Below are 16,530 nucleotides of genomic sequence, written 5' to 3'. Positions count from 1 at the left end.
TATCAAAGTTGGGATTTAAGTATTTTTGTATTATACAATAAAAGTATCTTTTATTCAATGTTAATATATGTGAGCATTTTAATATAGATGTTAATATAGAGAGGAAAATGTGATTGTGCTTATTTTTGCTTCTTTCTGATAGGTATTTATTGAAGCTCCAGCATTACTGAATGCCTGCAGTGGTGTATTCTATACTAGAGATATTATTTGTCCAGTGCACTTAATTAAACAGATAGGAAAATAGCATGAGCTAGTATTTTAAAAATACAAGTTTGGAGAGGAGAACCTCTTTTTTTTTCTTTAGATTTTATTTTTTTGTTAAATGTATAAGGTGCTTTTAGTCTTAGGTGTGATCTGGAATGTCTACAGATGTTACTCAGTAACTCTTCATTAAAAGAAGCCATTAAAATCAAGAAAGTTTATTGTTCAACAGGCATTTCTTCTCTTGCATATTTATAGCTAATGGATCCTAAATTTAAAAAAGATGCACTTTGCTGAGGTCATCTATAGCTTCTGAAAGTCTTTTGAATGTCAGAATTATCTTTAACGGGTCTAGATATATCTCCTATGAAAGACTGTATTTACTTAATTAAATATTTATATTGAATAATTATATTTAATTACATAATGCCTACCTGATCTGTTTCTTTACTTATAACTTTTTTTAAAAGTCTGAGTAGGTTAAATGATTAGTCACATTCTTGCTTAAATTAGTCAAGTTTCTTTACGCAGCTCAAGTTTTTAAGATCTGTCTGGGTATGCAGAGTGGTAGTCATGTTTTTGCTTCAGATATTTAGTATGTTACTTCACTAGAACACCCAATATGTAGCACCATTAGAAAATAAAATAACCCATGTAACTTGTTTCTTTGCAATCATTTTCTGTTATTTCCTGTGGTGCAATTTGAGATCTGAGTTGTGTAGCTATGCTAACGTTTCCATAATGTTATCAGTAGTTGACTTTTCAGTGACCCTGAACAGAACAATGTATTAATCTCATTAACAGAAAAAGGAGTTTTCAAACTCAGGTTTCATTTATGTCAAAACCGAACTGCTGTTCTCTGTTTTGTTTTAGAGATGCAACAATTTTCCTTTGCTTTGTAAAAATGCACTTGTAAGAAAGACATTTTGGTTGCTGTAGGATGATTAGCCTCATTATTGCCAGAGGTGGCTCCTCTATGCAAACCTCTGTTCTGACATGCTGTTGAGTTTTCCACTGAAAAATAGTATTTTAGCATAAGACAAAGCAGAGGCAGCAATTTTACTGCTGTGTTAATGACATTTGGCTAGCTGTTATGTTTGGACTGATGAGCTCATGTGGAGAGGTACGTCTATAGCAGTGAATGGCAATTTTTTTCCCCCACTTTTTAAGGCCTGGTATGTGTTAATAAGTGTGTTTATCTAAACTGTAAAACTCCATTCCTGAACAGTATGGGAAACTGTACTGGTTTCTAAAACATTTTTGCTAGAGCCCACAACAGAATCTGTGTGATCGTTCTTACTACCATGGGACTCCATAGGGAATAATTACAGTGGATGTAGAGTCTTTTTCTTTCTTGGACCAAACATTCATTTTGAAAGGACTAGCTTCCAAGTAGCACACAGATTTGCTGCTATAAACTGCTATAAATATGTCAGAACCCAAATATGTATAACAGGAAAGCTTTCATCTACATGTTCTTTCCACTTCATTTTAAAAATCATACAGTAGCATGGCATTTTTCATGAAATTATTATTGTACAGTTATTTCCTGATTAGTTTAGAGTAGATCTGTTTTGCATCCCTCCAGATAGGCATCATATTAACTACAGAATTACAGATTAATATAGATTTATTAAAAATACCAGCTTTTACACTTTATATTTTCAAATGAATTAGGCATAAGAAGTTGCTAATGTAATTAAATGAAGATTGTAGTTGTATATATATTCTCTATCACAAGTATTTTATGAGACAACAAGGAATTTTGTAATCAGTTAGCTGCTGCAGTGGAATCAAGCTCTTATTTGGAACAAAACTAAAATCTTGCATTAAGGTGGTGGCAGTCATTACTATTTTATGTTTAATGTTGTGTTTAAAATCTAAATCAAAGCTGCAGTGAATATTTATTTTGAAATAGATTTGAAATTTTTGAATATATGGTAATTGTACTATTAAAGTCATCAGTTTTCCTGCGGGGCTGTGTTGTAGAAATGACTGGCCTTCTCAGGAATGAGAAACTGCTTCAATTTTCATTGATCTGAGAATACCACATGGCAGCTATGATACTTAAAGCAAAGTATGTGTTGTCCCTTACAGAATGATTTGTTTACTAGCTGTTAAATAATGTTACGTTTCTCTCTCTTCCAGACTGTTCATTAAGGATGTATGGCTCCTGTTTAACTAGGTTTGCTTTTAAAACCAGTGATGTTAACATAGATATAAAATTTCCCCCTAAGGTGAGTAGATGTTCTCTTGTTTTAATTAGGACTGTTCTTTTAAATCTAGCCCATCAACATTTATTTTTTCCTTCTTGTATGCATCGCCTATTGGAACATACTGTGCTATGATAACACAAAGCACACATCATCTTTGGCTTGGTACCAACTGTGTTATGAATCAAGTTGCCAAAGCTTTTTATTGCTTATGAGATAACTTTAATTCTGTGTTTTTTTTTTTTTTATCCTCACCATAAAAAAAAGAAAAAGTACTGAGGCAATATGAAAAAAGTTGACTGCAAATAAGTATGCTTTTAAGTACTCAAGATTCAAACAGTAAAATCTTCTAGATCTTTGTTCTTATCTTTATTTCTGTTTGTTTATTTTTATTTAGCTGTTGTCTTAAGATTGGCAATTTTCCTTTTTCTGTTTTATTGCTTGTTCCAAGTAGCTGTCCCAGTTCATAGCTTCCTGTGGTACAAAATTCCTCAAGAGTGGTGTAGCTTGAGCTGTAGGCATTGAAGCTGTTGATTCATTTTTTTTTGTATGGGATACAAGCAGCATATTCTTGTTAAAGATACCCCAGTTGCTGAAGTTGCCTTTTTTGTAGACTGTGTGTGTAGACAGTGGAATTCCAGGTATCTGTTTTGGGTACATATTTACATAGAACATTTTGAAATGACACTGCAGTTAGGAAGCAAAACTGAGTCCATTTTCAAACAAGTGCATGTCGGATTTACCGTGTCATTTCGTCTTAGAAGCTGAAAGATAGGACTAATTTTTAGCTTTTTCTTGAACTTTTTTTACAACTTTTCTTTGAAGCATCAGTTCAGAAATGTATAGTTGATTTCTGGGGAGAGAAGAAAACACTTTAAAATATTAACCTTTAAAAATTTTTGGGGAAGTAAATTCTGATGTTAAAATCTAAATTGTTTACTGTTGTATATTTCTGATGGCATATGTTGACTCTGAAACTGTTGAATATATTGCAAGCATTGTTTTTACTGTAGTTTCATGGTAACACATTTCATAGAGCAGGTATATTAACAAGAAAGGCTGCAGGCTAAACAGAAAAGCTGGCTTATTAGTTAATACCTGTTTTCATGGTGCAGGCAGGCACAGTTAATGTTTTCATTAATATTGATAAGTGATTTCACCTCTCTTTCAAACAAACCAAAAAACCCATTAACTGTGCAGTTTAAGTATTTTTAAACGAAGTGCAAATAAAATGGGTCGGAATGATATAATCTCTTCTAATTTTGTCATTTTAGATGAGTCAGCCAGATGTTCTGATACAGGTGCTTGAAATCCTAAAGAACAGTGGTGAGTTATCAACATCACTTGCATCTCATTTCTATTTAAATAATTATTTGAGCATTTGCATTGTTCAGTGTTCCTGCATGATACTGATGGTGAGAATCAAAAGTAACCAAAGAAGTATCCCTTAATGGTGTGATATGCAGCACTTGGAACTTGCCTTGTTTTGTAAATACCTGATACAAATGTAATAGTTTTGAAGATACGACTGGGAAAACTGTGAAAGACTTTTATACATAATATGTTTTCTTTTTTTCTGGTTGCTTAGCTGTCTACTCAGACGTGGAGTCAGATTTCCATGCCAAAGTTCCTGTTGTCTTTTGCAAAGATATTAAAAGGTACATGTTATTGAAAAGCATTTTTAATGAGATACCAGTTTCTCCTGTGCTGGTTCACAGTAGCTGCTTGCCTTCACTGCGAGCAAAAAATTATTACTGAATCATTTATCTAACTTTCATGTCGAAGGGCAATTGCTCATACACAGGAAAGTACAATCGAGAAAGCAAGCTTAACTTTGTTTTTGTCCTTACACTAAAATGTATTCATAGAGCTCCCTAGTTGAGTCTGAAAATTCCCACTTTATTATAGTTAAATACGGAAAAAGTAGAATGGTTCTCAGACAATATTTAAAAATTCTTCCGCCTGTGCAATCCAGGGTTTTAAAAATATTTTATGAGTCACATCTCATCTGACACTTGCAGTAAATTTCTAACAGATAGTAACCTCCAAAAAGAAATGTAGGTGCTATATGATGATCCATATTGCCATGACTATGGATTGGGTGTTACTGGTCATTCTGACTTGCATTTAATTATTTTTTCCATGTATAGAAGATACTCTTGGAGTTTGTCAGTTGTGTAAAATTGCACAGTTAAGTAATGACAGAACTTAAATCTAGAGCAAATTCTTAAAGACATTTTGAGCTTTTCACTATGATGGACTTCGCAACTTACAGATCCAACTCATGAGTTGATAGTAAAGAAAATGCCTTTCTGTAGCTTTCGTGAGAAGGATTAGGTTTTTACATTGACATTTCAAAGCACGGTTTTAGTATGGTGAGTTTTACTTAGAGCAATAACTCTTATTTTGTTTTCCTCCCCGCCTTATGTTTGTAATTGCAGTGGTTTGACATGTAAAGTGAGTGCTAGGAATGATGTGGCTTGCCTTACAACTGACCTGCTGGCTGCACTTGGAAAACTGGAGCCTGTTCTTATTCCCTTGGTTTTGGCTTTCCGCTACTGGGCTAGAGTAAGTTTATTAATGTTGATGCTATTTTAATATATTTATTTCCTCTTTTTAAGTAATATGTATTCTGCAGCATATAAACATATGCCATAAGTATGTTTGTAGAAAAGAACTTACTGCCAGTAATTTACCACTGTCATATGAACAGGCCAGAATGGGACTGAAGATTTTGGTTAGAAACCGTATGCTGATGCTTCCATTGTTCCATTAGCAAGCTGTTCTGCTAGAACTGTTTCTTTAAAAAAGAAGCTCAACAGAGCAGTGCAAAATTTACTACTGTGTAGATAATATTAATCAAAAAGCTGATTTGCTCAGAAAAGAGACAGTTGTCTGTCTGAAAGATTTAACTGTTTTTCAATTCAATTCTGAAATTTCTGTCAAGCAGTATTTGGTTTATGATATCTTAGCATTATTGAAAGACTAATTTTATAATAATATTGTTGGTTGACTTAGCAAAGCCTTCTTACACAAATAGCTGTTTTAAAGCAATCAAAGCTACAAAGGAAAGCTGTTTGAAGTCTGATGCAGATATTTTCTGTCTTCTATGGAAGAGAACAGTATCGGTTTTCAGCTAGGTGCAATGAATCCCCTCTGTATCTGAAATCATTTTTATATGTGCACAATAGTAAATGCCTGGCAGTTCATTGCAACTATAAATCAGAACATAACTTCATCCCACAATCACAAAATGTGATAAAATTAAAGAAAATAACAAAGTAGCATAACTAAAGCATTTTAAAAAAAAATTAGTTTGCATTTTGGCTTTAAGTGACTGACGTATATGTTTGTTTTTCAGTATAGCTTGTTGAATAATGCAGGAAATGTGTTGTATTCTGAGTAGATCATAGATGAGCAAGCAGTAGGTGACTGAGAATTCCATGTAAGAGTTTACCATTTCTGTCTACATTTATAAAGCAAAATGTAATATTTACACTGTACATTGCAATTTCTGAGAAGGGACTTTCTGTTCAGCTTTTGTGTATATCTTGTTATTTTTCCTTTATATTTGTACTTTTGTGATGCATTTTAATTGAAAATGTTGGTGCTACATCAGTAAGGTAATGATTTATTCTCTTATAGCTGTGCCACGTTGACTGCCAGGCTGAAGGTGGGATTCCTTCATATTCCTTTGCCTTAATGGTGATATTTTTTCTTCAGCAAAGAAAACCACCCATTTTACCATCCTATATGGGCAGCTGGGTAAGTGTTTGATAATACAGTAACTCTACTGTTAATTTTTTGAAACTATTTCTGTTCTCTAAAAGGTCTAAAGTGCAATAAAATGCATTAAACTAGATTGCCTAAGAAATTTATTAAAAAAATACATTGGTACTTAATCTTCCCACAGTTGATACCTAATTATTGTGGTGACCTTTAAAAGACAGCTACTGTAGCCTATGTAGCTTTATTCTGGAGGAGGGAAAATACTTTCTCTTTAATTCTCTTAATTTACTTGTCCGGCTTGAAGGGAATAGGTACCACAATTGTCACTGTTACTTTTAGTGAAATCTTTTTGGTGGTGTATGTTATATGCAGTCTTGTTTCAGAACTACTTTTAATTGTTGTTAGATTGAAGGCTTTGACTCAAAGAGGCCAGATGACCACCAACTGAAAGGTGTAGAAGAAGAGTTTGTACGGTGGGAGTACAAACCACCAACTAATGGTTCAGGAAAAAACTCAGTCGGAACAGAAGGTAAAACTAAAGTTGAACAACAAAAAGGTGGTGGTAAGAAGGTGGCAAGCTCCGAAGTGGACAACCAAAGCAGTGCAAAGGAGAAACATGGCAATGTAAGTCACTGTTTTGTTTCAGTGAAGATAATATTCCATCTCTTTTCCCTCTTTTCGGTCTTTAAACATTAATATCGGAAGGAACCAAGAAAAAAAAAAGCAAGTCTTCATTTCTTATTGCAACTGAGCATTCTTGTCAATGTGTTTCAGTCTCCCTTAGCATTCAAAACCCCACACCAAGTTTCACTGGGACAGCTGTGGTTAGAATTGTTGAAGTTTTACACACTGGAATTTGCTTTGGAGGAGTATGTCATCAGCATACGGGTACAGGAACTCTTAACCAGGGAGAACAAGAACTGGCCTAAAAGGCGAATAGCCATTGAAGGTAGGATTTTTTCAGATCTCTAGACATAAAGCATTATTATCTTTATTTATGTAACACTTAAAGGTCTCTTGCAACATGTCTGGTTACATCATTTGTAAATGTAGGAGAAAGTGCAATTTTTATATTTTTTTCAACTATTTAGTCTACTTGAAGACAGCTTTTCTGTTTAGTGGTATGTTTTGTAACCAATTCTTGAAATACAAAATGGAGTTTTGTCTCTCCATTTCTTACTATTCTGTTCCTATCTCCACTTGCTACATTTTTTATAAACCACTTGTTTTTTCCTTTTTAATCATTTGGATAATAGAATTTTCAACACCTATATCTGTATTTACAGTACTACAAAATATTTTGAGAGTTGCCAGCTATCAATTTTCCCTCTGGCTCTCATGCAGACTTTGCAGAGTTTAGCTCTGATGGTAGTAAGGTGGAGCAAATTCTTTGAAGAAAGAAGCTCCTTCCACTTTGAGTAATTCTCTATACCATGAAATGGAATGCCATGTCACAGGCTATGCTTGAGGGTCTTACTGTTCTGCTATGGGCAGTGCTTTTTAGACGAGTGAGACTATATGAATCTGATGGCAATGTATAGCCTGGGTTAAAGCATGTGAGGGACCAAAGAAAGAAAATGATTTTGCCTATTATATCTTCATAGAAGATGCTGATGCGTTAAACTTTCAGTAAAGCACGAGGTGAGAGAAGGGAGGAAGGAGGAGTTCAAGGAGAGTCACAGAGGCAAAGAATAATATTAAAGATATACTGAAGGAGAAGTCAGTAAGGTATCAGGAGAACAAGAGGAGAAAGAGAACAAGTAATGAATTGTTGAGGCATACCCAGAGTAGTGGGCTTCAGGATCTCTTATGTGGCTTGAATTTCTTCTCGCAGTTCTTTAATCAATCTGAGCTAGGGAGTTTTAAGGGGGAAAAAAAAAAAGCATGGGGGAACTAAAACCTCTAAGGTAAAAGTATTGATTCTTGAGAAAGACATAGGAGGATGTTTTTTTAAATAGAGATTGCATTCTGGGTCTGGTAGCTGTTGATGTTTCTTAACTGTTCATAACTGAAGTTATGAAGAAGACAACAGAAATTCAGTGTGATGTTACCTTCCCAGGAAAATTTCTAGCAGTCATGCAAGTGCTGTTTTTTATTTTGAAAAATATTTGATCTAGAAATCACTAGGAAAAACTAAGAATGAAAGCCAGGAAGATTAGTTCATATAATGTTTCCTTAATGTCAGTTTTAGAAATGAATTTCTTAAGGAATCTTCCTTCAGTGAGGGAAAACTGTGCGCAGCCTTACTCAAACATTTCTTTTGCCTTTGGATGTTTAATTTTCTGATTTTGAGATTGACCATAATGTAATGTTACAATATACCTGTGGTTTAAATAATCCTATTTAGGGCTGTCCATAATAATCAGCCATTTGTAGTAGATGTACTGTGTTTTGTGGCTCTAGATTCTGTATATATATATATATACATATATGCTTCTGTACTATATTATAAGAATCTCTCACTTATAACTGCTGTCTCGTAACTTACTATTTGAACTGCTTTAGTCTCAAATTGCTATTTGAAATACAGCAATCAGTTACTGATCAAATTGTTCTTTTTTTTCCTAGATCCTTTTGCACTAAAGAGGAATGTTGCACGAAGTCTAAATAGCCAGATGGTATTTGAGTACATCCTGGAGCGATTTAGGACAGCGTATAAATATTTTGCATGCCCACAAAGTAAAGATGGGATTAAATCCAAACCAGATACTAGGAAAAAAGAAAAAGGAAAAATTAACAGTAAGAAATCCACAAGATCTGAAGAACCTGTAGCCAACTGTTGCCTTCCACAAGGGGAAAAAGTTGCAGATAGACAAAATATAGGAAGTGGATGTAACATACCAGAGAATGAACTTGAATGTAGTGAAATAGTAGAATCTGGTGCCAAAAGACATACGTCCAAGAATATAGACTCTTTATTACTTTCAACATTGGACTCTAATTATGATGAAGACAAAGAAGAAACTTTATCCCTTATTTCTAATGAATGCTGTGAATTAAAACAAAAATCACTTAAAGAGAGGGATGATGTAGAAATTTCAGGAGTTTGTCTAACTGAAGGTGAGCTAGGCCACCATTGTAACTGCAGTGAACATCAGTCTTATGACAAGAATTCTAGTAATGAATTTGCTGATGCTGAAAGTAGACCGAGTTTGGTAACAGAGTCTTCTCCGAAGACTAAGTGCACTGGCACACCAGCTACCTCGCACAACTGCAAAGCAATGGTGGAAGCTCATGATCATAAAGATGAAGGCAAACTCTCTGCAGAAGAAATGCATTATGTGTTTGATAAGTTTGTTTTGACTTCAGGAAAGGTAAGCTGTGTATTTAAACAGAGCTGGTCATGGGAGAGTGGGCTAAGATTTTTTTAATTGTTAGAACTGTTGAAGTAGATGGGTGACAGGACGCTAGCTATTGTGCTCATCTCCGTTATGAATGTAGTTCATTTTACGGTACCTGGTTTTCAGGACAAAAAACACTGTATATACATTTTGGACTAGAAAGTCTGCTGCCCCATCTTGTGCACAGCTTTTAATTTACATGGCAAAGGTACTGTTTTCGTTTCTCTCTCCTGCTGTCTAGTAGGAATTCTGAATGCTGTTACGGACTGTGAGGACTAAATGCAGGGGTGTTTTTTGTAGACTGCTACTGTTCAGGTGTTCTTGTTGCATGTATATGAAAATGTTATGTCTGCTTGACTGTCTTAAATAAAAAATATATTTGCATACTTTTTTTTTTTTTTTTTTTTCCCAAAGCCACCAACTATAGTATGCAGCATCTGCAAACGGGATGGACATTCCAAAAATGATTGCCCAGAGGATTTTAAGAAAATTGATCTAAAACCACTACCACCAATGACAGACAGATTCCGGGAAATACTTGATATAGTGTGCAAGAGATGCTTTGGTAAGTTAGAACAGTGTATTGCTCTCCACTGTAAGCTATGTAATTTGTGATTTGTAATTTGGAAAAAAAAAAACAAAAGCTACCATGTTAAATAATTTCTTCCAATTAAATTTAATAGGAAGAAGTTGTTTCAGGTAGCCTAAACTGCAAATTGACTAAGATTCTTGGTTTTGCCTTATTAAATACATGGCTAATATCAAGTTCTCATAGTAGATTTGAAGAACAAATGCTCTATGGAATTTCTCACTGGCTTTGTGAAACATTGATTTCCAGAAATTAGCCTCTGAGTAGAAAATAGCTTTTGTGTTGGTCAAATTTTAGAACTTCTGTTGGGAAAAGGCCTTTCTGGCTGTCTGTGGTTGAGCAATTGCAGTAAAGACAAACATCTGAAATAAAATCCAAGCAGCAGTGATGACATCACGAAAAGAAAGAAAAATATTTTAATAAATATTCAAGGAAAGCAACGTTAAAAAGTATCCAATAGTTCTGATTTATCTGAAAAGGATTTTTGAGGTAGAAGTGTAGCTGATATGAACTGACTGTGTTTTAACCTTTTCTTTTTACTTAGACGAATTATCCCCTCCTTTATCAGAGCAGCAAAATAGAGAACAAATTCTGGCAAGCTTGGAAAGATTTATTCGAAAGGAATATAATGGTATGTTACAGTAGGTAGTAGTTCTTGGTAATGTTGCTTTTTATGCACCTTGTCCAGAGCCTGACCATGTACCTGTCCTCCTTATTACTTGTTTTCCTTGTTTAAAGCAGTGGCTTCTCTTTTTTCATCTGTACGTAAGCATACCTTGCAGACTTCTAAGTTGAATGTCTCTCAAGTGTTAGTCCATGTACATGTCTCGAGAAGAAAGGAAAAGCTGCAGGAGTGATTACACAGGATTTGTGACGTGATTGCAGTGAGGGCAAGGAAAGTTCAAATGGGCCCTGGCCAATTGGGTGTAGTGCTGTCTTGGTTGTGGTCCAGGTGCTTTTGTTGCCTAGTCACCAGCGTTTGAATATCCCTGAAATCATAATGAGTTTGTATCTTCACATGCCTTTTTTTATATATATATAAAATGGGAAAAACTATCCTATTGCACTGATGGAACTTAAGGCAGAGATATAAAAACAAGATGGTGTAAAATAATGTTCGAGGCAGGTACTGAACACTGGGCTCCTGCACTGCAGTTTGTTGCTCTTCACGGGAGGCCGTCCCTTCTTCCGTAATTGGCCTGGGATCAGGCAGCTGTGAATTGCACTTCCATCTGCTGTGCCCTGTGCTTTTTGGCAGCAGCTGAGGATTAAAGCCTATTACAGAACCTTAAAAGTCTGAAATTTTGGATTCCATTGAAGGGTAGGGAGTAGCCACACAGAGCTGGATATATTTTCCAAACACTGATTTCAGTTGAGCAGATAAATGTGTTCTTGTATAAATGCCTCCTGTTCCTGTGAGAAGCAATTGCCTCTTCTCAGTTCTGTAACTGAGCTTCCCATTACAAGACTGAAAATGCCTTACAATCCTGTGCTTCACATGAAAATGTAAACAAAACAACTTGGACATAAATGTTACAAAATATATTAATCTTAGTGCTTCTGTCTTCTAAAACAATATATTATGATTAAAGCTAGCAAAATTAAAAAAAAAAAAAAAGAAACCTCGATAAGATATCAATGGAACCAAGAGTGCCTTCAAAGTAGCTGTGTCTTATCTGCAGGATTAAACTGTAGTGTGACTGGATTTGCACACTTCTTGGATCATTTCAAACATTGGAGCTGCACATTTCAGCATATGTAAAAAGTTGTCTTTAGTGGTTAGAGAGTTTGTAACATGCCTAACTTATTAGAAGTAGATGGTTTTTATTCTGGCTAACTTTCTATAGATCAGTTTAAAATGCTGGGCTTCCTCTTTTATCAAATGTGAAGTGTTAAAAGTGTCATTAGAAGCTCTTTATTACAAACTTTAATTGTTTAATATATCGTTCTATCTCAATTATTTCAGAGTATTTCATAGTAAACAGTCATTAAACTGTAACAGAAAACATGTTGTGAGGTCTTTATTTTGTTCTTTTTTTTTCCTCCCCCGCTTCGGTCTGCGCTCTTGATCAGACAAAGCCAGGCTTTGCTTGTTTGGCTCTTCAAAGAATGGATTTGGGTTTCGGGACAGTGATCTAGATATCTGCATGACCTTGGAAGGCCATGAAAATGCAGAGGTAAGAGTCTAGAGATTATTGCAATTTACCATTTTAAATGTAAGATTTTTTAAAAAAAAGTTTTTTCACTCTAGGATTTGTTTATGAAGAGTAGGTAGAGTTTGCCTTAATAGCATATTAACTTCTTGATCTTAGCACAGTTGAAGCAAGATACAGCTTAATCTACTTTCAATATCGTATAGACACACTTAGTGCACTACAAATGTCCATATAAAGAGTATGAGTCACCAGTATACAGAAATGAATGCTTTGATTTGTTGTTTACTTATTTTTGCACAGAGTTTTCTTTTATAAATGTAATCTTCGTGGTAAATTTACTTGTGGGTATAGGTCTTTGCTTTAACATTTGAAGCTGTGCTATTTGTTTTTCCTAGAAATTAAACTGTAAGGAAATAATAGAAGGTTTGGCAAAAGTTCTTAAGAAGCATCCAGGTAGGTTTTTTTAAATATTATTTGTTTTATATTTACGCTTACTATATGTATAGTTAATAGAAATATTTTATGTACTAAAGTCTTGCCTCTCCAGGTTTGAGAAACATCTTGCCTATAACAACAGCCAAAGTGCCTATAGTAAAATTCGAACACAGACGAAGTGGTTTAGAAGGAGACATCAGTTTATACAATACACTGGTAAGCACCTGATTGCATTTACTTTTATGTTTATAGAAACCTTTTTGATTTCTGTAGAATATATTTGTCTTTACAAGTTTAGAGGTTCTAGGTAACGTACTAAATCATATGAGAGGGAATAAAATTTTGAGATCAGAATAAAAATGTTGTCTTTTTTTCTTCATTATTTGAAATCAATGGCCCTTGCCCTCAGTCTGACCCGACTAGTTGTATGACGTGATGGCACAGCAGCCTCATGGCACACAGCATTTTTGTGCATGTTTCTGAAAAGCTGTTAGTGCAGTGGTCGCCATGGGTTTTCTGTCATTGTGAATATGTCTCATCCTAGTTCATGTTTGGTACAGTGAAATTCCAATATTTCGTATGTAACGGGCTCATCTCACCTGAAAAGAAGATGATATAATTTGTGGATTTTGCTGCAGTGTGAGTCTTTGTGTAGCCTAATTTATTTGCTGGTGTTTTCCAGGGTTGTTTTTGTGGTTGTTGTATTAATTCTGGCCTTAGATTTGCCTTTCATTTGTGTTTGTGCAAGAAATATTGCAGGAATGTTACTCGGTGCTGATTTCCCACCCTCCACTGATATTATGCATCCCTCATGCATGAATGGCAGACTGTATTTTAATAATCCATAAATTATTTTTAAATACCTGTTTGATCTTTTTTTTGTTCCCCCCCTAAGGCACAGCATAACACAAGAATGCTCGCTACATATGCAGCTATTGACCCTAGAGTGCAATACCTGGGTTATACAATGAAAGTTTTTGCAAAGGTAATACAAAATGAAGGTTTCTTATTTCTGTAACTGTTTTCTGATAGAGCCACCGAGTTTCCCTTTGCTAATACCAACCGGAAAGGAGACGTAACAATAGTAAGCATAACATTATTTGTATGATGTGACATACCATCTGATTGTATATGTTAGAACCAATTTCTAATCTCAGAAAAACAGCAATATTGCCAGCATATATTCCAATGTCAAAATGAATGTCTTCTGTCTATCTGCTGAATGATTTTTGTCTAAGGAAAAGGTGATATCCAGAAAGGATAATGTTTTTATCTATTTCAATTTCCAACCAGCTGTTTTGCAGAAAAATTCCCAGGAAAAAAAAAATAGGTAATTGCAGGACGTAGGGACTAGCTAGGTATCTGTATCTGGGGTCACCCCGGAGAGTATTGCACCTTCTTTCTGCTGCTCTGCCTTGCTCCTGCAAAGGCTAAGGAGTGTTCATATGCATGGGATATGCACTTGGATTTGTAAGTGGAAAGGTTGGTCTCATTGTTAGACACTTAATATTTAAAAAAAAAAACCAAAGACTTTTAATAATTTACTATGCAGCCTCTGATAATTGAAATGTGATATATCTCTTTATTCAAGCGGCAGAAGGAAAGCTTAGCCTGTGTGTGGAAAATGAAATTGTTGCAGAAAGTACATCATGCTACCAGATGTTAGTGTAAAAATAATTTATCAAGATAAGTAAAATAACTTTGTTCCAGAATGGGATGGACATGTCTATTGTGCTGTCATGAAGACTTGCAATGATTTTTGTGTGCGTGTTCTCAATAGTGCAGAATATTGCCGTTCTTTTTCTATGCTCTAGGTGACCCTGTGTATGCAGGGGGGTTGGACTAGATGATCCCTAGAGGTCCCTTCCAACCCTAAGCATTCTATGATTCTGTGATTCACTGGTGTTTGTTCTGTGCTGACTGAGCCTTGGGTTAATTAGACATACATATGCAATGCTAGCAAAATATCAGATACTGCCAAAGTTGACAGTATAACATGGAAAAAAATAAAAATAAAAAAGAATTTATAGAAGCAGTTCTGCTAACATTAGCTTAGGAAAAAAGTAATTTTGCAGTATTGAAACCTAGGCAGTAGGTGTTGGGATTTGCTGGGCTTTCTGTTTGGGGCTTAGTTGTCACATTAAAAGAGAAAAGATATTTTCACCTTGAAAATATTCGTGTTTCTAAACAAGTCAGGTTATGTTCTGGGTTTGCCAGAAGATATTTGACTCTAGGACGTTTATTTTTCAGGCTTCCTAAAACAATTTTTATTTTGTTCAGCGCTGCGACATTGGAGATGCATCCCGAGGGAGTCTCTCTTCATATGCCTATATCCTTATGGTTCTGTACTTCCTACAGCAGAGGAACCCACCAGTTATTCCAGTTCTCCAGGAGGTAGGCTTCCAGAAAAGAGGCTGTGAAAACAAATATACTGTTTCTTCAATTATTTAATGTTTCTTTAATTATTTAACTAGTGTTTTGGTACAACTTTAAATATAGTGTGTTATATGAGTCAGGAAAGTTGTTTGTTTGTTTGTTTGTTTGTTTGTTTTTTTAAGAAAATAATATTTTTTTTATCGTTACATGTGAATGAGTGGGTGGGAAGTGTACTTAGTCAACTCTCTGCCTCTCCCTAGTTACACACTGGAACTCCCAAACACTTCTGAAAATTACCCCTGACTTTTTTCATGGTTACCTACAAGCGGAAAATTGCCTTAAACACTGCAGTTGAAACTAACTTTCTTACTGATACTCAGTAGCTAATGATTGGAGGTTATTTTATTGCTACCTCTGAGAGTATGTTTAAATAACAGTGGAATTTCCCTTTTGGCTTTGCTGGAGTTAAGTGGTAAAAGGTTGTAAGAAGTCATATAAAATCATCTTAGAGATTTTTTGCTGTCTAAATTTTCATAAGGTAATACTTTTTAGTTGTAAAAAAACAAGTAAAATGAAGTATGAAAATATTTGATTTATGGGCAGAAATTCCTGTTTTTAAAGTATACTTGAAGGTCTTTTTGCATTATTGCTATCTTCTTTTAAAGTTACTGCAAAAATAGTTATTTCTGTGCTACCTTGTAGCAGCAAAACTGCAGCTCTTTTATGGTGACTTTAAATTAGAGCATTAACTGTGCCCTCTATTTCTGCAGATATTTGATGGAAAACAGATTCCACAGAGAATGGTGGATGGATGGAATGCCTTTTTCTTTGATGACATGGAAGAACTGGTAATATTTTAATTCCAGAAGAGTGTTAATGCTTAAGCATTTAACGGGAAAGTGATATATTTTTAACAGTGTAATTTATACAAGAATAGCTGAAGTACCATAACAATAATATTATAACTTCCCATTATAACTTTTTCTTGATTTATCTCTAATCATCTCTAAATAACATAAATGAAAACAGGAAAAAAAAATATAAGCAGGCCTGGATTGGGCTAGTGATTTATAATCACAGCTTACTTTTAAACCAAGAGAAACTCTGCATGGTAGACAAATTCGTGGTTGGAGATAGTTCACAAGGACAAAAAGTGTTTGGGAAACTACCTGTGTAAATTGTCTTTGATTTCATGTAGAAAAAGCGTCTGCCTTCTCTTGGAAAGAACACTGAGTCCCTTGGAGAACTCTGGTTAGGGTTGCTGCGATTCTACACTGAGGAATTTGACTTCAAGGAGTACGTGATCAGCATTCGTCAGAAGAAGCTATTAACTACGTTTGAAAAACAGTGGACATCCAAATGCATTGCCATTGAGGGTACTTATCTGCTTAATTTTTCTCCTACTAACCAAGCAGTAATGACTACGTTTGCCCCAGGAAATGCTCTCATGGTTGCACAGAATCTTTATGCAAGAAAAGTACCATTCACAT

The 16,530-nt window shown here is 34.9% G+C and overlaps 1 protein-coding gene across 1 annotated transcript in view; it reads left to right on the top strand.

Moving 5' to 3' along the window:
- The window catches only part of TUT4 (terminal uridylyl transferase 4), a 37,529-nt gene that overhangs the window by 9,113 nt on the left and 11,886 nt on the right, over positions 1-16,530 (top strand). The window contains exons 5-21 of the mRNA XM_088536602.1: positions 2,350-2,438; positions 3,689-3,740; positions 4,003-4,072; positions 4,856-4,982; positions 6,060-6,179; positions 6,549-6,767; positions 6,918-7,092; positions 8,712-9,457; positions 9,899-10,049; positions 10,618-10,704; positions 12,147-12,250; positions 12,625-12,682; positions 12,777-12,880; positions 13,560-13,649; positions 14,945-15,058; positions 15,811-15,888; positions 16,239-16,416. Of these exons, the coding sequence (XP_088392728.1) occupies positions 2,350-2,438; positions 3,689-3,740; positions 4,003-4,072; positions 4,856-4,982; positions 6,060-6,179; positions 6,549-6,767; positions 6,918-7,092; positions 8,712-9,457; positions 9,899-10,049; positions 10,618-10,704; positions 12,147-12,250; positions 12,625-12,682; positions 12,777-12,880; positions 13,560-13,649; positions 14,945-15,058; positions 15,811-15,888; positions 16,239-16,416 (2,562 nt within the window). The remainder of the gene's footprint in view (positions 1-2,349; positions 2,439-3,688; positions 3,741-4,002; positions 4,073-4,855; positions 4,983-6,059; positions 6,180-6,548; positions 6,768-6,917; positions 7,093-8,711; positions 9,458-9,898; positions 10,050-10,617; positions 10,705-12,146; positions 12,251-12,624; positions 12,683-12,776; positions 12,881-13,559; positions 13,650-14,944; positions 15,059-15,810; positions 15,889-16,238; positions 16,417-16,530) is intronic.

This window comes from Tinamus guttatus, unplaced genomic scaffold (genome assembly GCF_059628265.1).
Source record: "Tinamus guttatus ecotype Peru unplaced genomic scaffold, ASM5962826v1 Tinamus_guttatus_pri_ptg000044l, whole genome shotgun sequence".
NCBI classification, from domain to species: domain Eukaryota; kingdom Metazoa; phylum Chordata; class Aves; order Tinamiformes; family Tinamidae; genus Tinamus; species Tinamus guttatus.
This window is presented reverse-complemented; position numbering and strand designations above follow the sequence as displayed.